General features: G+C 44.3%; 1 protein-coding gene across 1 annotated transcript in view; it reads right to left on the bottom strand.

Moving 5' to 3' along the window:
* LOC126236638 (leucine-rich repeats and immunoglobulin-like domains protein 1) overlaps positions 1–17,589 on the bottom strand; it is a 113,191-nt gene that overhangs the window by 73,500 nt on the left and 22,102 nt on the right. The window contains exon 2 of the mRNA XM_049946096.1: positions 8,268–8,566. Within this exon, the coding sequence (XP_049802053.1) occupies positions 8,268–8,519 (252 nt within the window). The 5' untranslated portion in view covers positions 8,520–8,566. The remainder of the gene's footprint in view (positions 1–8,267; positions 8,567–17,589) is intronic.

The raw sequence follows: 17,589 nt of genomic DNA, 5'->3' as shown, positions 1-17,589 counted from the left end.
CCAAATTGATTAACAACCATACAATATTGTTCGCAAATACCGTTAGCTAAAAATGTCGTGTGACTAGGGCCTCCCATCGGATAGACCGTTCACCGGGTGCAAGTCTTTCGATTTGACGCCACTTGGGCGACTTGCGCGTCGATGGGAATGAAATGAAGATGATTAGGACAACACAACACCCAGTCCTTGAGCGGAGAAAATCTCCGACCCAGCCGGGCCCTTACGATTGACACTGTGTCGCGCTGACCATTCAGCTATCGGGGCGGTCCGCCGTTAGATGGTTATAGTTCTCATCTGAGGTCATCAATCCCCTAGAACTTAGAACTACTTACACCTAACTAATCTAAGGGCATCACACACATCCATGCCCGAGGCAGGATTCGAACGTGCGACCGTAGCGGTCGTGTGGTTCAAAACTGTAGCGAACAGAACCGCTCGGCCACCCCGGCCGGCAATCGTTTTCTACAACCATTGCAATCTAAAATAAAAAATCTTTAAAGTCATTACCTGAGATTTCACCAAATACTTTCCAATTTTAATCATTTGTCAAAATCCTTTCGATGTTGCTGCGTAGAAGTAGTCGCGCAATAACGATTCGGTTATAGCTTTTCCTACATTTTTTTTATTTAATTTTTTCTTCAGAACCGATGGTTTTTTCCCTGATAATAGGGCATTAGGATCACGTATCATCAATTACTTTAAATATTCAAAATTTTAGGTCCGTTATAATCTGAAGACTGTCCAGGGATATCAGAACTAGTCCTACGGTAAAAGTAACACTGCTAAGTGCGACTGTGGCTCACGCACAAGGTTCCGTACTTACCTAATTGTGTACCTAGACGGTTTATCCATCCCGGGATTCGAGAATTGGACGATTTTCGCCTGTTATCGATATTTATCCTTGCAACATATCTACGTTTTCGTATACATACTTATTCCTCAAGCCACAGTACTGTGCGTGGAGGAGCGTACACTTTACAATCACCAGTCGTTTCCTTCCCTGTTCCAACCGCAAACTGAACGAGGGAAGCAAGACTATCTACAAGCCTCCACATGAGCTCTAATTGCTCTTATCTTATCTTCGTGTTCCTTACACCAAATGACGCTGGCTACTGCAGAATCGGTCTGTAGTCAGCTTCAATTATCGGTTATCTAAACTTTGTCAGTAGAATATACTGTTCCCTTCCCTCCAGGGATTCCCATTCCAGTCCCCGAAGCATCACCGTAATGCTTGTATGTTGTTCGAACCTACCAGAAGCAAATCTATTTTACTTCGATATCTTGCATCAAACCGACCTCCCTTCAGTCTCAAACATTCATACAGTAGTCAAGAATGGGTCACATCAGAGATCTATGTGTGGTCTCCTTTACACATGAGCCACATTTCCTAAAATTCCCCCAGTAAACCGAAGTCGACCATTCGTCTTCTCAAGTACAATGCTTACGTGCTCGTTGCACTTCATATCGCTTTGCAAGGTTACGCCTAGACATTTAAGTGAGCTGTGTCAAATACACTACTGGCCATTAAAATTGCTACACCAAGAAGAAATGCAGATGATAAACGGGTATTCATTGGACAAATATATTATACTAGAACTGACATGTGATTACATTTTCACGCAGTTTGGGTGCATAGATCCTGAGAAATCAGTACCCAGGACAACCACCTCTGGCCGTAATAAAGGCCTTGATACGCCTGGGCATTGAGTCAAACAGAGCTTGGATGGCGTGCACAGGTACAGCTGCCCGTGCAACTTCAACATGATACCACAGTTCATCAAGAGTAGTGACAGGCGTATTGTGACGAGCCAGTTACTCGGCCGCCATTGACCAGACGTTTTCAATTGGTGAGAGATCTGGAGAATGTGCTGGCCAGGGCAGCAGTCGAACACTTTCTGCATCCAGAAAGGCCCGTACAGGACCTGCAACATGCGGTCGTGCATTATCCTGCTGAAATGTAGGGTTCCACAGGGATCGAAAGAAGGTTAGAGCCACGGGTCGTAACACATCTGAAATGTAACGTCCACTGTTCAAAGTGCCGTCAATGAGAACAAGAGGGGACCGAGACGCGTAACCAATGGCACCCCATACCATCACGCCGGGTGATGCGCCAGTATGGCGATGACGAATACACGCTTACAGTGTGCGTTCACCGCGATTTCGCCAAACACAGATGCGACCATCATGATGCTGTAAACAGAGCCTGGATTCATCCGAAAAAATGACGTTTTGCCATTCGTGCAGCCAGGTTCGTCGTTGAATACAACATCGCAGGCGCTCCTGTCTGTCATGCAGCGTCAAGGGTAACCGCAGCCATGGTCTCCGAACTGATAGTCCATGCTGCTGCAAACGTCGCCTAACTGTTCGTACAGATGATTGTGTCTTGCAAACGTCCCCATTTGTTGACTCAGGGCTCGAGACGTGGCTGCACGTTCCGTTTCAGCGATGCGGATAAGATGCCTGTCATCTCAACTGCTAGTGATACGAGGCCGTTGGGATCCAGCGCGGCGTTCCGTATTACCGTCCTGAACCCACCTATTCCATATTCTGCTAACAGTTATTGGATCTCGACCAACGCGAGCAGCAATGTCGCGATACGATAAACTGCAATGGCGATAGGCTACAATCCGACCTTTATCATAGTAGGAAACTTGATGGTACGCATTTCTCCTCCTTACACGAGGCATCACAACAACGTTTCACCAGGCAACGCCTTTCAACTGCTGTTCGTGTATGAGAAATCGATTGGAAACTTTCCTCATGTCAGCACATTGTAGGTGTCGCCACCGGCACCAACTTTGTGTGAATGCTCTGAAAAGCTAATGATTTGCATATCACAGCATCTTCTTCCTGTCGATTAAATTTCGCGTCTGTAGCACATCTTTGCGGTGTAGCAATTTTAATGGCCAGTAGTATAGAACACTACTAATGCTGTATTAGATCATTATGGGACTGTTTTTCCTACTCATCTACATCAACTTACAGTTATCGACATTTATAGCTAGCAACCATTCTGTCATATATTGACCACGTAATGACTTGCACGTTGATGCGTTTAAGACTGCTAGAAGCCATCAAGGGCACTCCAAGCTAGAAAATCAGAGACACGATGCAGAGAGCAGGTACAGGAGATAAACAGTAAAACTAGAGTCCAGCAAATTGAAGACGCTCTGGGAAGCTGTCCCAGGTGAGAAGTCTGGCTTCAGAGAATTAACTGGTAACTCCATTCACCGCCTAGACGCTGTTGTAAGGTGTCCCTTTAGAAGACGGCCACGAAAAGGCACGTTTCAGAAGAGGCAGCAACTTTGATACTTGCTCATTAAAACTGCAACTTCAGTGAGTTTATACAGGTTAGAGTGATATACAGCAGACCCCACCCACAAAAGGACGGAGGGCGGGGCCAAGTGATGTAAAACACTGTTGTTGCTGGCCATAATAGGAGTACCGGTGAAATTTAGCTTTCTGCTCAACGCAGTTGTTAATGTACAATCCAGGAGAAAATTCGAGTAGGAGTAGGAGAGAAATTTAAATGTGGTTGGTCAGGGGTGCTATGGAGGTGCAGAGCGACTCGCCAGATTGGCCGAAGCTTGTTAAGTTCGGGTAGATTGGTGGCTCTACTGTAGGAACGGAGAAATGATGCGCCACCACGATTCTTTAAAAACTCATGTTTTTGTATTCAGAGGAAGTTCTCAGTCAGATCGCTGAGGCGCCGACTCCGTGTCGCTCGTGACCAGCCTCGATAAGTTCCGACGTGTGTTTTTCTCACTTGGAGTACTGCTCTCAAGTTTGTACCTAACGTGCTGCTAGTGTTCGCTATTTCTGTTATCATCCGCCCCCCTGGCTTCAGACACTGACTTCCCTTGTGCAACCAGTTGCCTCCTTTGCTTTTTCTAATGTTTAGAATTGGCCTTCAGTGTGTCAGCTAACCTGATCGCAAATAAACACTGTTAATGAGACCCCTGAATCACGTGAGTCTCCTGCTGCAGGAATCCTGTCGCGTCCCAGAACCTGTATCTCTCGTTAATGCCCTGGGGCGGTGTTTGGCGCTGATCCAAGTCATAAACCCGCCGTCATTAGGAATTGTCTTTCTAAATTTGCTCCTTACAGGTCGGAAATTTCAGACTGACCAAAACCCCCTGTCTTCTCTCTATCCCGTGTCAGGACACGACAATTTATTACACCAATCAGAAATTTTGTCCAAGTGATCTTCTATCCCCCCTACAGCAACTCAACGATGACATCTTCCCATACACCACAGCATCATCAGCAAACAGACCCAGATTGCTTCTTACCTTGTGCATCAGATGATTTAATTATATAGAGTATAACACCGGGCCTATCACACGTCCCTGGGATATCGGTTCTGAGTGATGAAAGACTTCCGAAAATGTTTTCGTTTCAAGTTTTAAGTGTTTCTGTAATTTCGCAATCGCTAAAGTAATTAATTTAGTTTATTAATATTGGAATTATACTAACATTCTATGCTACATGACAGTTGCATTTATGTCACGTATTTATACACTCGCGATCTCACTCATCAAAATATAGAGGGTACTTGTCGTTGACCTACAATCATGAAATTTGGATAGAAGCAGTGCTTCACAGTACAAGTAAAGAAAACATCCCAAAATTGTTAATTACACCTCCAAAGGATCGTGGACTGTCGTATGTGCCATAATTTTGAACTTGATACGTCTACTCGTTACTGAGAAAAAGGGGCCTTAACGAAGGACAGGCAGACAGAAACGCAGGCGGATAACAAATGACAAAAAAAAAGTAATATTCGTTGTGTGATACAGTTACAAACACTATAGGTTTTTGTGAGTGAATTTGCACTGTCAGAATTTGTGACATAAATAGCCATATCTTTCGATTGCATAGACATAAAAGCTCAGTTATTTTACACCACCAAGGGACCGTACCACCTGACATATATGTTAACTTGATACCGCTACAGTTCTTGAGATAAATGGGCCTTAGCAGAAGGACAGACAGACAGACGGACAACAAAGTGATACTATAACGGTTCTGTTTTTACCGACTGAGATGGGAAACTCTAAAACCAAAGTGCAACTGCGCCCGAAAAACAAACGATAGACTAAATTTGTTTTAAATATTAATATAGTTGTTCTCTCGCTGCGAATACCACGAGCTATAATACATACATTGGTCATAAAAGGCCGTACAGACATCTAGAGAATGTTCAAACTTGATCTATTTGATAGCCCAAAGTCCGCTACACAGACAGGCATACATTTTAGAAATAGTACCGCCCCCTTTTTTTTTTGAGTTATCAGTCTTCCCACCGTTTTGATGCGGCCCGCCAAGAATATCTCTCCTGTGCCAACTTCACCTCAGAGTAGCACTTGCAACCTATGTCCTCAATTACTTGCTGGATGTATTCGAATACCTTTCTTCCTCTACTTTTTTACCCTATAGAGCTCCCTATAATATCATTTAAGTTATTCCCTGATGTCTTAACGGATGTCATATCTTACTGTCCGTTCTTCTTGTCAGAGTTCTCCATACACGGTGGTCAGAAAATCCCGTTACAAACTTCTAGGACATGTACAGGTTAGTGAGTACGTAACATTTTGAATAGGAACCCATGTCCGAAAAGAATACTGACTCCTTCCGTTAATACTTACGCATTTGCATTACAACTTACACCTTATGATTTACATTAGTCGACAACAACAAGAACCTAGCATCTACGGCACCAGCCGCAACGTACCGATGCATTACAACAGCGGCTCGATGTGGCGACCACCAACGTTGTTACACACGTTGTACCTCCGAAGCATGTTCTGGTACACTCTCCCCATCCCACCTGGTGTCTCTTCAATGTCTTGTGCACCGGCCATAACTCGTGCCAGCAGATCTTCCTCTGTCTCTATAGGTGTCTCATAAATTAGGCTCTGCATACGACCCCACAAGAAGTAGTCCATAGGGATTAAATCCTTCGATCGTGGCGGCCACGCGGTTGGACCACCAAGGCCTATCCATTTTTCACCATACCCTCTGTTGAGATGTCTCCGGCCACCCAGTGAAAAGTGAGGTGGTGCTCCATCATGCCGAAACCACATTTCCTGACGGACATTCAATGGCACAGCTTCCAAGAACGGGTCCATTACGTGTCGTAGGAAGACTAAATATGCGGGACCCATGAGCTTGGATGGAAGGAGGTATGATCCACTCACATGACCCTCCAGAATACCTGCCCACACGTTAATTCCAAACCTGTCTTGAAATCAATGAACATGCGTGGCATGAGGGTTTTCGTCCGCCCAGACATGGCTATTTCGAGCATTCAGAACACAATCCCTTGTGAACCTACGTTTATCTGTGAAGAGAACTCGACGTGGAAACTGGGGCGCGCCGATGCAACGGTGCAGGAACCATGTGCAGAAGGCGACCGGTGTTGGAAAGTCTGCTGGACCCACAGCGTGTACCATTTGTAAGTGGTACGGATGTAATTGTTGCTCATGCAGGACGTCCAATACGGTACTGTGACTAACAACCGTTGAATGCGCAATTGTTCGCGAACTCGCTGACGGCCTATCTTGCAAGGCGACGCAGTACACCTTCTTCAAACACGGAAGTGCGGCGTCGCCGTGGAGCACCACAGTCCTGCCTCCTCACGGTGAAGATACCGGTTTCTCGTAGCCGTTGTGTAACTTGGGCAAACGGTTTGTGCGATGAAGTGTGACGGTGTGGATAACGTTCGTGATACAGCCGACTAGCAGCTCTTCCGTTACCTCCAGCTTCGCCATACACAAGGAGCATGTCTGTGTATTCCGCAAACGTGTATGCGCCATGTTTCCTCTATCGGTGATGTACAGGTATTGACTCAGTCTCACAGCAAAACGGACAATAAGTGACATCTGGAGATCGTTTGACGTAGCACACGTCATTGTGTCTACACTGTTATATACTCTGAGACGTTTCTCTTGCCCTAATCCGACGTTGACGAGGTACACATCTGAATTGAAACTGTCGTAGAACGGGAACGATACGATTCCGGACATGGGTTCCCATTCAAAATGTTCTATAGTCACTATCCGCCAGATGTCGTAGAAGAAGAATTTCCGACCATCCTGTATATTCCTTTCCTCTACGATTCTGCGCAGAATCTCCTCGTTCCTTACCTTATCAGTCCACCTAATTTTCAACGTTCGTACGTAGATCCACATCGCTTCTGTTCCGATTTTTCCTCAGTCCATGTTTTACTACCATACAATTCTGTGCTCCAAACGTACATTCTGAGAAATTTCTTCCTCAAATTAAGGCCTACATTTGACACTAGTGGACTCTTCTTGGCCAGGAATGTCCTTTAGTCTGTTTTGATGTCCTCGTTGCTCCGTCCGTCATGGGTTATTTTTCTGCCTAGGTAGCAGAATTCCTTCATCTAATTCGTGCCCATCGATCCTGATGCTAAATTTCTCGCTGTTATCATTTCTGCTACTTCTCATTACTTTCGTCTTTCTTCGATTTACTCTCAGTCCATAATCTGTACTCACTCGACCATTCTATTCAAAAGATACTGTAAATCTTCTTCACTTTCAATGAGGATGACAAAGTCGTCAGCAAATCTTACCATTGACATCCTTTCATCTCGAATTCTAATTGCACTCTTTAACCTTTCTTTTATTTCCATCATTGTTTCTTCGACGTATAGATTGATGAGTAGGTGGAAAGACTGCATCTTGATCATACATCCTTTTTGATCCGAGCATTTCATTCTTGAGCTTCCACTCTTGTTGTTCCCTCTTGGCTCTTGTGCAGGTTGTATATTACCCCTCTCTCCCAATTTCCCTCAGAATTTCGAACGTCTTGCACCACTTGACACTGTCGAATGCTTTCTCCAGGTCGACAGTCCCCTAGGATCTGACGAAGTCATTTTTCCGCAGTATTCTTTCTTCTAGGTCTGCTCCAGGGTAGATAGGAGAAATTCTGTAAAGTTTGGAAGTGAAGTATTGCTGGCAGTGAATTTTTAAGGCGGGTCGCGAGCTGTACCAGGATATCTTGGTCGGTAAGAGCACTAGCCACTAAATTTAAGGTTCCATGTGCGAGTCCCGATCAGGCGCACAGTGTCAATCTGTTAGAAAGTTACACCAGACTCTCCGCTGTATAGTGAAAGATCCATTCCCATAATTCACTACTGCGCTGTAAGGTAAGGAAGAACCAGTGGCATGCCTGTAGCGATTTGTGTCTCGTTACTACTGACAAGAAAGTCGAAGTGTCAAGAGCTACAACGAGAAGCTTACCTCGAGGTTCGAGCACTCAGCCAGCCAGTCCTCTGCCAGCTCCTGAATGTTGTTGCGGTACAGGTAGAGACGGTGGAAGGTGCCGCAGCAGGGCGGAGCGCTTCGCAGCTTATTGCCGCAGAAGTTGGCGGCCACCAGGTCCCTCGAGCACAGGTCGTCAGGCGCCGCCTCCAGGCCACTGAGCGACTGGTCCAGCACCTGCGGGGTCGCAGACACTGTCCACAGCAGGAGGAAAAGCACCACCTGCATCATGGCAGCTCCAGAGGAAGACAGCGGTGTGCAGAGGTCTGCAGAAATGCCTGGAAAATAGAAGTGCCACGAAGAGTGAGCATTAGCTATCTTTTGAAGTAAAGACCCATAAATTATCTAGATGAAGTATTTCATTAGAAGCTCTTCATTGATACATCCTCCGCAAGTCTCTATAAAGTACGTGGCGGAGAGAGAGAGCATTTGAAACACTATTGTTCCGTGCTTCACTTTTTATTGTGCCGTTTTCGCGACGAACGTGTTCGAGAAAGCGGAATGATTGGAACTGGCAGTGAGACTGTCCTATAGTCTTCCACAACGAGCGACATGTTGTTTTGGCCTACTCAGTCACCAGATTCATCTCCAATTGAGCAAACGAGGAAAATCATCGTATGATACCTCCAGCATCATTCCTGTATGGACTGACCAAGTGCAACAGGCATGGAACTCCTTTCCACAAACTGACATCTAACACCTGTTTAGGCCAAGCGGTTCTAGGCGCTACAGTCTGGAACCGCGGGACTACTACGGTCGCAGGTTGGACTCCTGCCTCGGGCATGGATGCTTGTGATGTCCTTAGGTTAGTTAGGTTTAAGTAGTTCTAAGTTCTAGGGGACTGATGACCTTAGAAGTTAAGTCCCGTAGTGCTCAGAGCCATTTGAACCATTTTGAACATCTGTTTAACACAAGGCTTGCATGTTTGCTTGCTTGCATTCAATATTCTGGTTGTTACCCCAGTTATTAATGTACCAGCCTTTCACATTTGAATCTTGCACTTACATTAACCTATGTCCGCCCCAGGTATCTGAATGGACAGCGCGACAGAATGTCAATCATAAGGGCCCGGGTTCGACTCCCAGCTGGGTCTGAGATTTTCTCCGCTCAGGGACTGGGGGTTGTGTTGTCCTAATTATCATCATTCCCATCCCCACCGACGCTCAAGTCGCCGAAGTGGCGTCAAATTGAAAGACTTGCACCTGGCGAACGGTCTACCCGACGTGAGGCCCTAGTCACACGACAACGAGATCGTCTACTCTACTCAAGTTATTCTCATATATTATCTCTCAGCATTTCCAAAACCTATTTCGGTTAATTAGCTGTTTTACAAAAATAAAACTTAATTAAAATTTACCAGTGATGCAACTCTATAATTACTTCCAGGCTTAGCTCTTTCCAAAACTATACTACACTCTCTGGTGACAGCTCATCAGTACTCACTTCACATATTAGACACGTTATGTACATATCCCTTCAATTGACAGACCCACAACGAAATCCCAAACTCTGTAACTTTCATTGCCGGTTCCCGGTTGTCTATTCGAAAAGCTAAGTCAGCATCCCTCCATAAAGAAGGAAAAGTAGAGATGGCGGACATGAAAGGAGGCAGGCATTTTCGATCAGAGATCTTGGGCGTATAATTTTTCAGTAACACAAAAAACTAGTAGAAGCCGACCTCGGGGAAGATCAGTTTGGATTCCGTAGAAATACTGGGACACGTGAGGCAATACTTACCTTACGACTTATCTTAGAAGAAAGATTAAGGAAAGGCAAACCTACGTTTCTAGCATTTGTAGACTTAGAGAAAGCTTTTGACAATGTTGACTGGAATACTCTCTTTCAAATTCTAAAGGTGGCAGGGGTAAAATACAGGGAGCGAAAGGCTATTTACAATTTGTACAGAAACCAGATGGCAGTTATAAGAGTCGAGGGACATGAAAGGGAAGCAGTGGTTGGGAAGGGAGTAAGACAGGGTTGTAGCCTCTCCCCGATGTTATTCAATCTGTATATTGAGCAAGCAGTAAAGGAAACAAAAGAAAAATTCGGAGTAGGTATTAAAATCCATGGAGAAGAAATAAAAACTTTGAGGTTCGCCGATGACATTGTAATTCTGTCAGAGACAGCAAAGGACTTGGAAGAGCAGTTGAATGGAATGGATGGTGTCTTGAAGGGAGGATATAAGATGAACATCAACAAAAGCAAAACGAGGATAATGGAATGTAGTCGAATTAATTCGGGTGATGTTGAGGGTATTAGATTAGGAAATGAGACACTTAAAGTAGTAAAGGAGTTTTGCTATTTGGGGAGCAAAATAACTGATGATGGTCGAAGTAGAGAGGATATAAAATGTAGACTGGCAATGGCAAGGAAAGCGTTTCTGAAGAAGAGAAATTTGTTAACATCGAGTATAGATTTAAGTGTCAGGAAGTCTTTTCTGAAAGTATTTGTGTGGAGTGTAGCCATGTATGGAAGTGAAACATGGACGATAAATAGTTTGGACAAGAAGAGAATAGAAGCTTTCGAAATGTGGTGCTACAGAAGAATGCTGAAGATTAGATGGGTGGATCACATAACTAATGAGGAGGTACTGAACAGGATTGGGGAGAAGAGGAGTTTGTGGCACAACTTGACCAGAAGAAGGGATCGGTTGGTAGGACATGTTCTGAGGCATCAAGGGATCACCAATTTAGTATTGGAGGGCAGCGTGGAGGGTAAAAATCGTAGGGGGAGACCAAGAGATGCAGATTCAGAAGGATGTAGGTTGCAGTAGGTACTGGGAGATGAAGAAGCTTGCACAGGATAGAGTAGCATGGAGAGCTGCATCAAACCAGTCTCAGGACTGAAGACCACAACAACAACAACAACTATATTCTGAATGTATATAGTGGAAACAAATAGATTTTTTAAACTGTTGTTAAAACTAATATTTTTAAGAAGCCTACTTTACTTTATGTTAGTAATTATTGCGTGTATGGTATGTATTATTCTTTAACTACCTTCCTGAACATGTTGCTTTTGGTTCTCTCTCAATTCCATTGGTACCTTATTGTACGGTTTGGTTCGCTGGCACAAAACACTTTTTTGAGTTTTGTAATGAACTTTCCTGGGTGATACTGACTCAAAAATATTCCTGAATGTCTTGTGATCATTTATAGGCGAAAAATAGAAAATTGTAGCTGCTATACTTGCATATGGTAGCAATGTTTCACTGTGGAAGCAGGATCGCACACAAAAGACAGCGGGAAAACCACGGTAACGTAAATCACATTAATTGCCCTACGTGTTGTGATGTACTGACAAGTGCAGGAAGAGAAGAAAATCCTCATCTCACAGGACCAATGTACTGGATGCGACCTGAAGGTTCTCAGCTGTAACATGGAAAGACAAGACTGGGGAATGCCGATGGTCGTTACTCCTGTCAAAGCGAAAATAGAAGAGACGAAATGCACAGCTTAAACCGAAGAGCATCGATGAAGGGACAGTAACAATTTTCTGTAATGCAAAATTTATAAAGCTCTATGAATATTAGGATTACAGTTCTGAACAGTAACAAAAGAACCAGCTCTTGCGAGACTAATTCGTGTACTAAAAGCTGAAGAACCTGTACACCAGATCTGGACACCAAGAAACGGGGACAAATCGAGAAACTACGGAACGATTTGTCGTGAGGAACTAGTGCGGGACGGTATTGTACCTGCGTTGGAGCCGGGCAGTTTTTGTATTGTGAGTAGTTTCATTTTCCTCTCAGTACTTGTATAAAGTCCTACATAACTGCATACTGTTATGCAAAAATGCAAAACCATGTATGGATTTTTCTTTGGTTGAAACGGTTATGAACTGACAAGCGACAGTCTGTATGTCACACAATCTGCTTGACCGGAGATAAGATTTTCTAGTCGATGTTATGTCCATACTCTGAGGTGACAAAAGTCGTGGGATACCTCGTAATATCTTGTCGGACCTCCTTTAACCCGGCGTAGTGCAGCACCTCTACGTGGCATGGATCATTAGCTCGTTGGAAGTGCCCTGCGGAAACATTGAGGCAGGCTGTCTCTATAGCCGACCATAATTGCAAAAGTGGTTGCCGGCGCAGGATGTTGTGCACGGACTGAACACTCGATTATATCCAACAAATGTTCGATGAGATTCATCTCTCGTGATCTGGGTGGCCAAATAATTCACCCGAATTGTCGAGATTGATCTTCAAAACAATTGCGAACAACTGTGGCCAGTTACAATTCCGTCGTTGTTTGCGAACATGAAGTGTTTGGGAACTTGTTGTCCACAGCTCATGAATGGCTGCAAATTGTCTCCAGGTAGTTGAACACAATCTTTCCCAATCAATGATCGGTTCCGTTGGACCAGAGGACCTAGTCCATTCCATGTAAACAAAGCCCACACCATTATGGAGTCACTTCGGGTTTTGGAAAATTTTGGAAATTTGTGGTAAGGTCTTATGGGACCAAACTGCTAAGGTCATCGGTCCCTATGCCTACACACTACTTAATCTAACCTAAACTTACTCTACGGTCAACATGCACACTCATGCCCGAGGGAGGACTCGAACCTCCCTCGGAGGGAGCCGCACAGACCGTGATAAGGCGCCTGAGACCACGCGGCTACCCCGCACGGCCTCCTCCAGTTTGCACAGTTCATTGAGAACTTGGGTCCATGGCTTCGTAGGGCCTGCACCATACTGGAACCCTAATGTCAACACTTATCAGCTGAAACCGGAACTCACATGACCAGACAACGGTTTTACAGAAGTCCAGGGTTCAACCGATATGCACACGAGTCCAGAAGAAGCGCTTCAGGAGGTGTCCGGCTACTAGAAAAGGCACTCGAATCGCTCGCCTGCTGCAATAGCCCATTATCGCCAAATTTCGCCTCACTGTCCTAACGGACACGTTTGTCGTACGTCCCACGTCGATTTCTGCGGTTATTTCACGCAGTGTTGCTTGTCTGTTAGTACTGACAGTTTTATGCAAATGCCCCTGCAATCGGTCGTTAAGTGAAGGCCGTCGGCCACTGCTTTTTCCGTGGTGAGAGATGATGCCTGAAATTTGGTACTCTCCGCACACTCTTGACACTGCGGACCTCGGAATACCGAATTCGCTAACGATTTTAGAAATGGAATGTCCTATGCCTTTAGTTACAACTACCGTTCTGCGTTCTTTGTTGCTTCGTTTCTTGGGGCGTTTATCCCGCTTCAACGCGGGATCGGCCGTGTTACTATTGATTTGGCAGTGTTGGTTGCAGAAGGTGGCCGGATGCCCTACCTTCCGCCACCCCGAAGCCTCCAGAACGGAATTAATGAACCCCAGCTGTCTGCATCTAGTGTAAACCATGGAATAGTGCGAACGTTTTCAAACGTGTGGGAGTCGTGTAACTAAGGTAGAGGGTGAGGACCAGCCCGGTGTTTACCTAGTGGGATGGGGAAAACCGCCTAAAAACCACATCTAGGCTGGCCAGCATACTGGCCTTCGTCGTCTATCCACCGTGCGGATTCAATCTGGCCGGCCGCTGTGGCGAGCGGTTCTAGGCGCTTCAGTCCAGAACCGCGCTGCTGCTACGGCAGCAGGTTCGAATTCTGCTTCGGGCATGGATGTGCGTGATGTCCTTAGGTCAGTTAGGTTTAAGTAGTTCTAAGTCTAGGGTACTGATGACCTGAGCTGTTAAGTCTCATAGTGCTTAGAGCTATTTTGAATACGATCCGGGGTCGGCGCGCCTATCCGAGTCCAGGAAGCAGCGCGTTAACGCTCTCGGCTACCCTGGCGGGTCAGCTATCATTCCGCGTTCACAGTCTACTAATTCCCGTCATGCGGCCATAATCAGGTCGGAAACCGTTTCACTTGAATCAGGTGAGCACAAATGACAATTCCGCCAATGCACTGCCCTTTTATACCTTGTGTACGCGATACTACCGAAATATGTATACACACATGTCGCTATCCCATGACTTTCGACACCCCAGTGTAGAACGACGCTTGAAAATAGTGGGGGTACACTTTCATCTTTCAAATTCCCTAGAGCCCTCCTTCTTCCTACGTATGTATCTCTATCCACGAGAAAAGTGCATATGTGTGCCAAGCGGGTCAAATTGTTCTTGAAAATCTCAGTAACTCTCTGCTGGGAGCAATCTGCTGCGGTAGTATTTCGCACTGTTGCGTATTCCGGTGCTGAATTATGAGAGATCACGAAGGCGGAGAAGTGTCTATTACTGCAGTCTTCCGTCACTCCTATGACTGCTGTTATTCTAGCCATAACAGTAACACATCTTCGATTTAGCTTTTCCTTTGAAAATAGGGTTTGAAGATAACCGCACTGGGCGAAAAATTTGGTACATGCAGGACAACATGCTAATACTGCTTGACAATGCTCTTAGTCCTCATAATGGCCTCAGTTCGGCGAGGAAGAGAATCCACATGTTTCTTGAGGTACACCATATCCAACTGCAACCACACATTCAAGACTGGATCTGGGTGTGGACTACAATAAAGAAGGTTTGTTCTTTTCTTCGTTTCATCCTCTGTTCCAAATTACCCCACGCATTTTCGATGCAGTTGATAACAGCTGTAGGCGAAAATGCGTACTGACATTTAAACTTCGGTGTTTCCTACAATATTACGGTCAAAATGTTAGAACTTGAAAATATTACGTAGAAGATATTCTGTGAAGTTTTTGTTTGATAACGTTCATGGACGTTCATTTGATGAAGATTTGAATTTTTAAATATTATAATGTATTTTTGGTTATTATAATGTACACTGGTAACGCAGCCTAGTTGCAAGTCTCATTTCAGTCGACGCCGCATTGGGCGACTTGCGTGCCGGTGACGATGGTGAAAGGTGGGTTAGGACAACACAACACCCAGTCCACGGATGGAGAAAATCTCCAGCCCGCCTGGGAGCCGAACCTGGGCCCGCTGCATGGGAGACAAACTCGTAACCACTCAGCCAAGCAGGTGGAGACTAATAAAGTATTAAAGCTGCAACATGGCAGCTTACATCTGCATAAAAGTCTGCTAGAATCGATGTAACAGATTTTTGTTTAAGCTCATAGTTACTTTCAAATCAGTTTTTCAGTTTTATGTTAACCGAGAACGTCTCCCAGAGAGAAAAATAAAGAAAAATTGCTGCACAGGATTATTCAGTAAGTGATTTCTAAGAATTTCACCAAATTTCAGGATATTAGCTTCTATAGTTCCTGAGAGAAGGTACATTATATCTTTAAAAAATTGCTCTACAGCATATCTCATTTTTAACAATATTTCCGTACCTCTAGTCATTATTGTTGTCCATATCCATAATCTTCATTCTCTTCCTTGTCTTCCTGCATCTTTCTCTTCATGTGCCTCCATTGCCCAGCCAATTTTTTCATATTCTCTTCTGCTCCCTGAGCTCTGTGAAATCGAGCTTCATCGTTGCTTCTTAGTGTCTTCAGTGCGAATGCACCCGGGTGGAAGCATAATCTTTGCAGGCACTTAATCCTACCTACATTTCTACTATTAAACACTACACAGGCATCAAATGGTGCTGTCTTCACAACATCTGAGAACACTACTACTGTTTTTGAAAAATGTATCTATCTGAGGCGATTGTAGTTCTCACTCGTATTTTGTGTTTTTGGGTGTACACATTTTTTCATCAGTTCATTATTGGCTATATATATAGAAGTTGGCTTTATAACAATTAAACCAGCAAGTGGCTAAACATACTTAAAGGTTATGGGTTCCTTGGCTTCTCCCTGACGATATTTGCACCACGATATGTCACAGAGGAAGTGCTGAGGAGTCTCAGCCATGCAAAGTTTGTGGAAGAATGTTGCCCACACTGCTTACTGAATTGTTTTCATACTATGTAAATTGTCCCTAGTGGCTTTTCCATGACATATTTTAATGATTGATTTTCTTTGTTTGTGAATCTATTAGCACCACCCACTTAACATTCCACCTACTAATTACTAATCTGTAAAGAAAATAAAAGTTAGATATAACCTTTCTCGCAGCCTTCTAGATACTTTTGCAGTTCGCTAAGATTTTGTGACGGAAAATCACCAAAAAAAAGCCTATAGTAGAGAAAGCGTGGATCACAGCACGAAAAAAGGGGACGCGGCAGGCGCTGATGACCAAGGATTAATTTTTTATTTAGGCAGTTGCCTATCATGAAACTTGGAGATGTCGTTCTAAAAGCATCAATCTAATGTATTAACCAATAAAAAAACTTCGAAATTTTTCTCCGTTTTGCCCTGGATATTCAGCAAGCCAGTCGAAATACGCCAGTAGTGTACGTATGTAAAACTGTGAACACCAATCACCCACAAACATGGGATGTCACACCGTACTCAAATGTAAAAGAAAGGCGATACTTACTTACCGATAATGTCGCAATAAACGTCTTCTTCTTCTTCTCTTCAGGTATTAAGCGAAATTGCCCGTTACGGAACCCGTCGTTGCCGGGATCTTCCTCTATCTCTTCTTTCTTGGGGCTCATAATTCCTAGCCTTTAAGAGGATTCTGTTACTTTACATTCTTTCTAGGTGTTTGTTCCGTTTTCTCCAATACTCTAGAATTTTATCATTTATACTAAAAGCTTTTAGTTCTTCTCTAATATCTTGATTCCTTACTCTGTCTTCTATTGTACAATCTTCTACTCGTTTCAGTAACTTAATTTCTTGTACGTGAATACGGTATTCTTGTTTTTTGGTAATCATTCAGGTCTTGCTGATCTAGAGCAGTGTGGGGACTGCAACTGATTTGTAGAATTTAATTTGAATATCATTCTTAGGTTGCACTATGGGACTTAACTTCTGAGGTCATCAGTCCCCTAGAACTTAGAACTACTTAAACCTGACAAACCTAAGGACATCACACACATCCATGCCCGAGGCAGGATTCGAACCTGCGACCGTAGCGGTCGCGCGGTTCCAGACTGTAGCGTCTAGAACCACTCGGCCACTACGGCCGGTAATTCCTCTTGACCTAAAAAAGAAACTTGTACAAACACTTATACCACGAACTATTGCTTACAGCGACATTATCCTGCAGGAACTTTCTTAAGAAAACACACGACGCCTAGAAGTGATTATGAATGCCTGTCTTGTTATATTTGTGATATTCGATTATTTGATCACATTTCACCATCGTGTGCACAGCTGTCCTGGCTGTGTGCAGGCAAACACAGAGGTTTCCATACCCTCTGTCTTCTCTGCTGTCTTGTCAATGAACACTGTCCCTCATATCTCTCCTCGACCTTAGTACTCCAGAAGCATCTGCTCCTACCAGAGCAAAATTCTTTCT

The sequence above is a fragment of the Schistocerca nitens genome, chromosome 1, assembly GCF_023898315.1.
Source record: "Schistocerca nitens isolate TAMUIC-IGC-003100 chromosome 1, iqSchNite1.1, whole genome shotgun sequence".
NCBI lineage: Eukaryota > Metazoa > Arthropoda > Insecta > Orthoptera > Acrididae > Schistocerca > Schistocerca nitens.
This window is presented reverse-complemented; position numbering and strand designations above follow the sequence as displayed.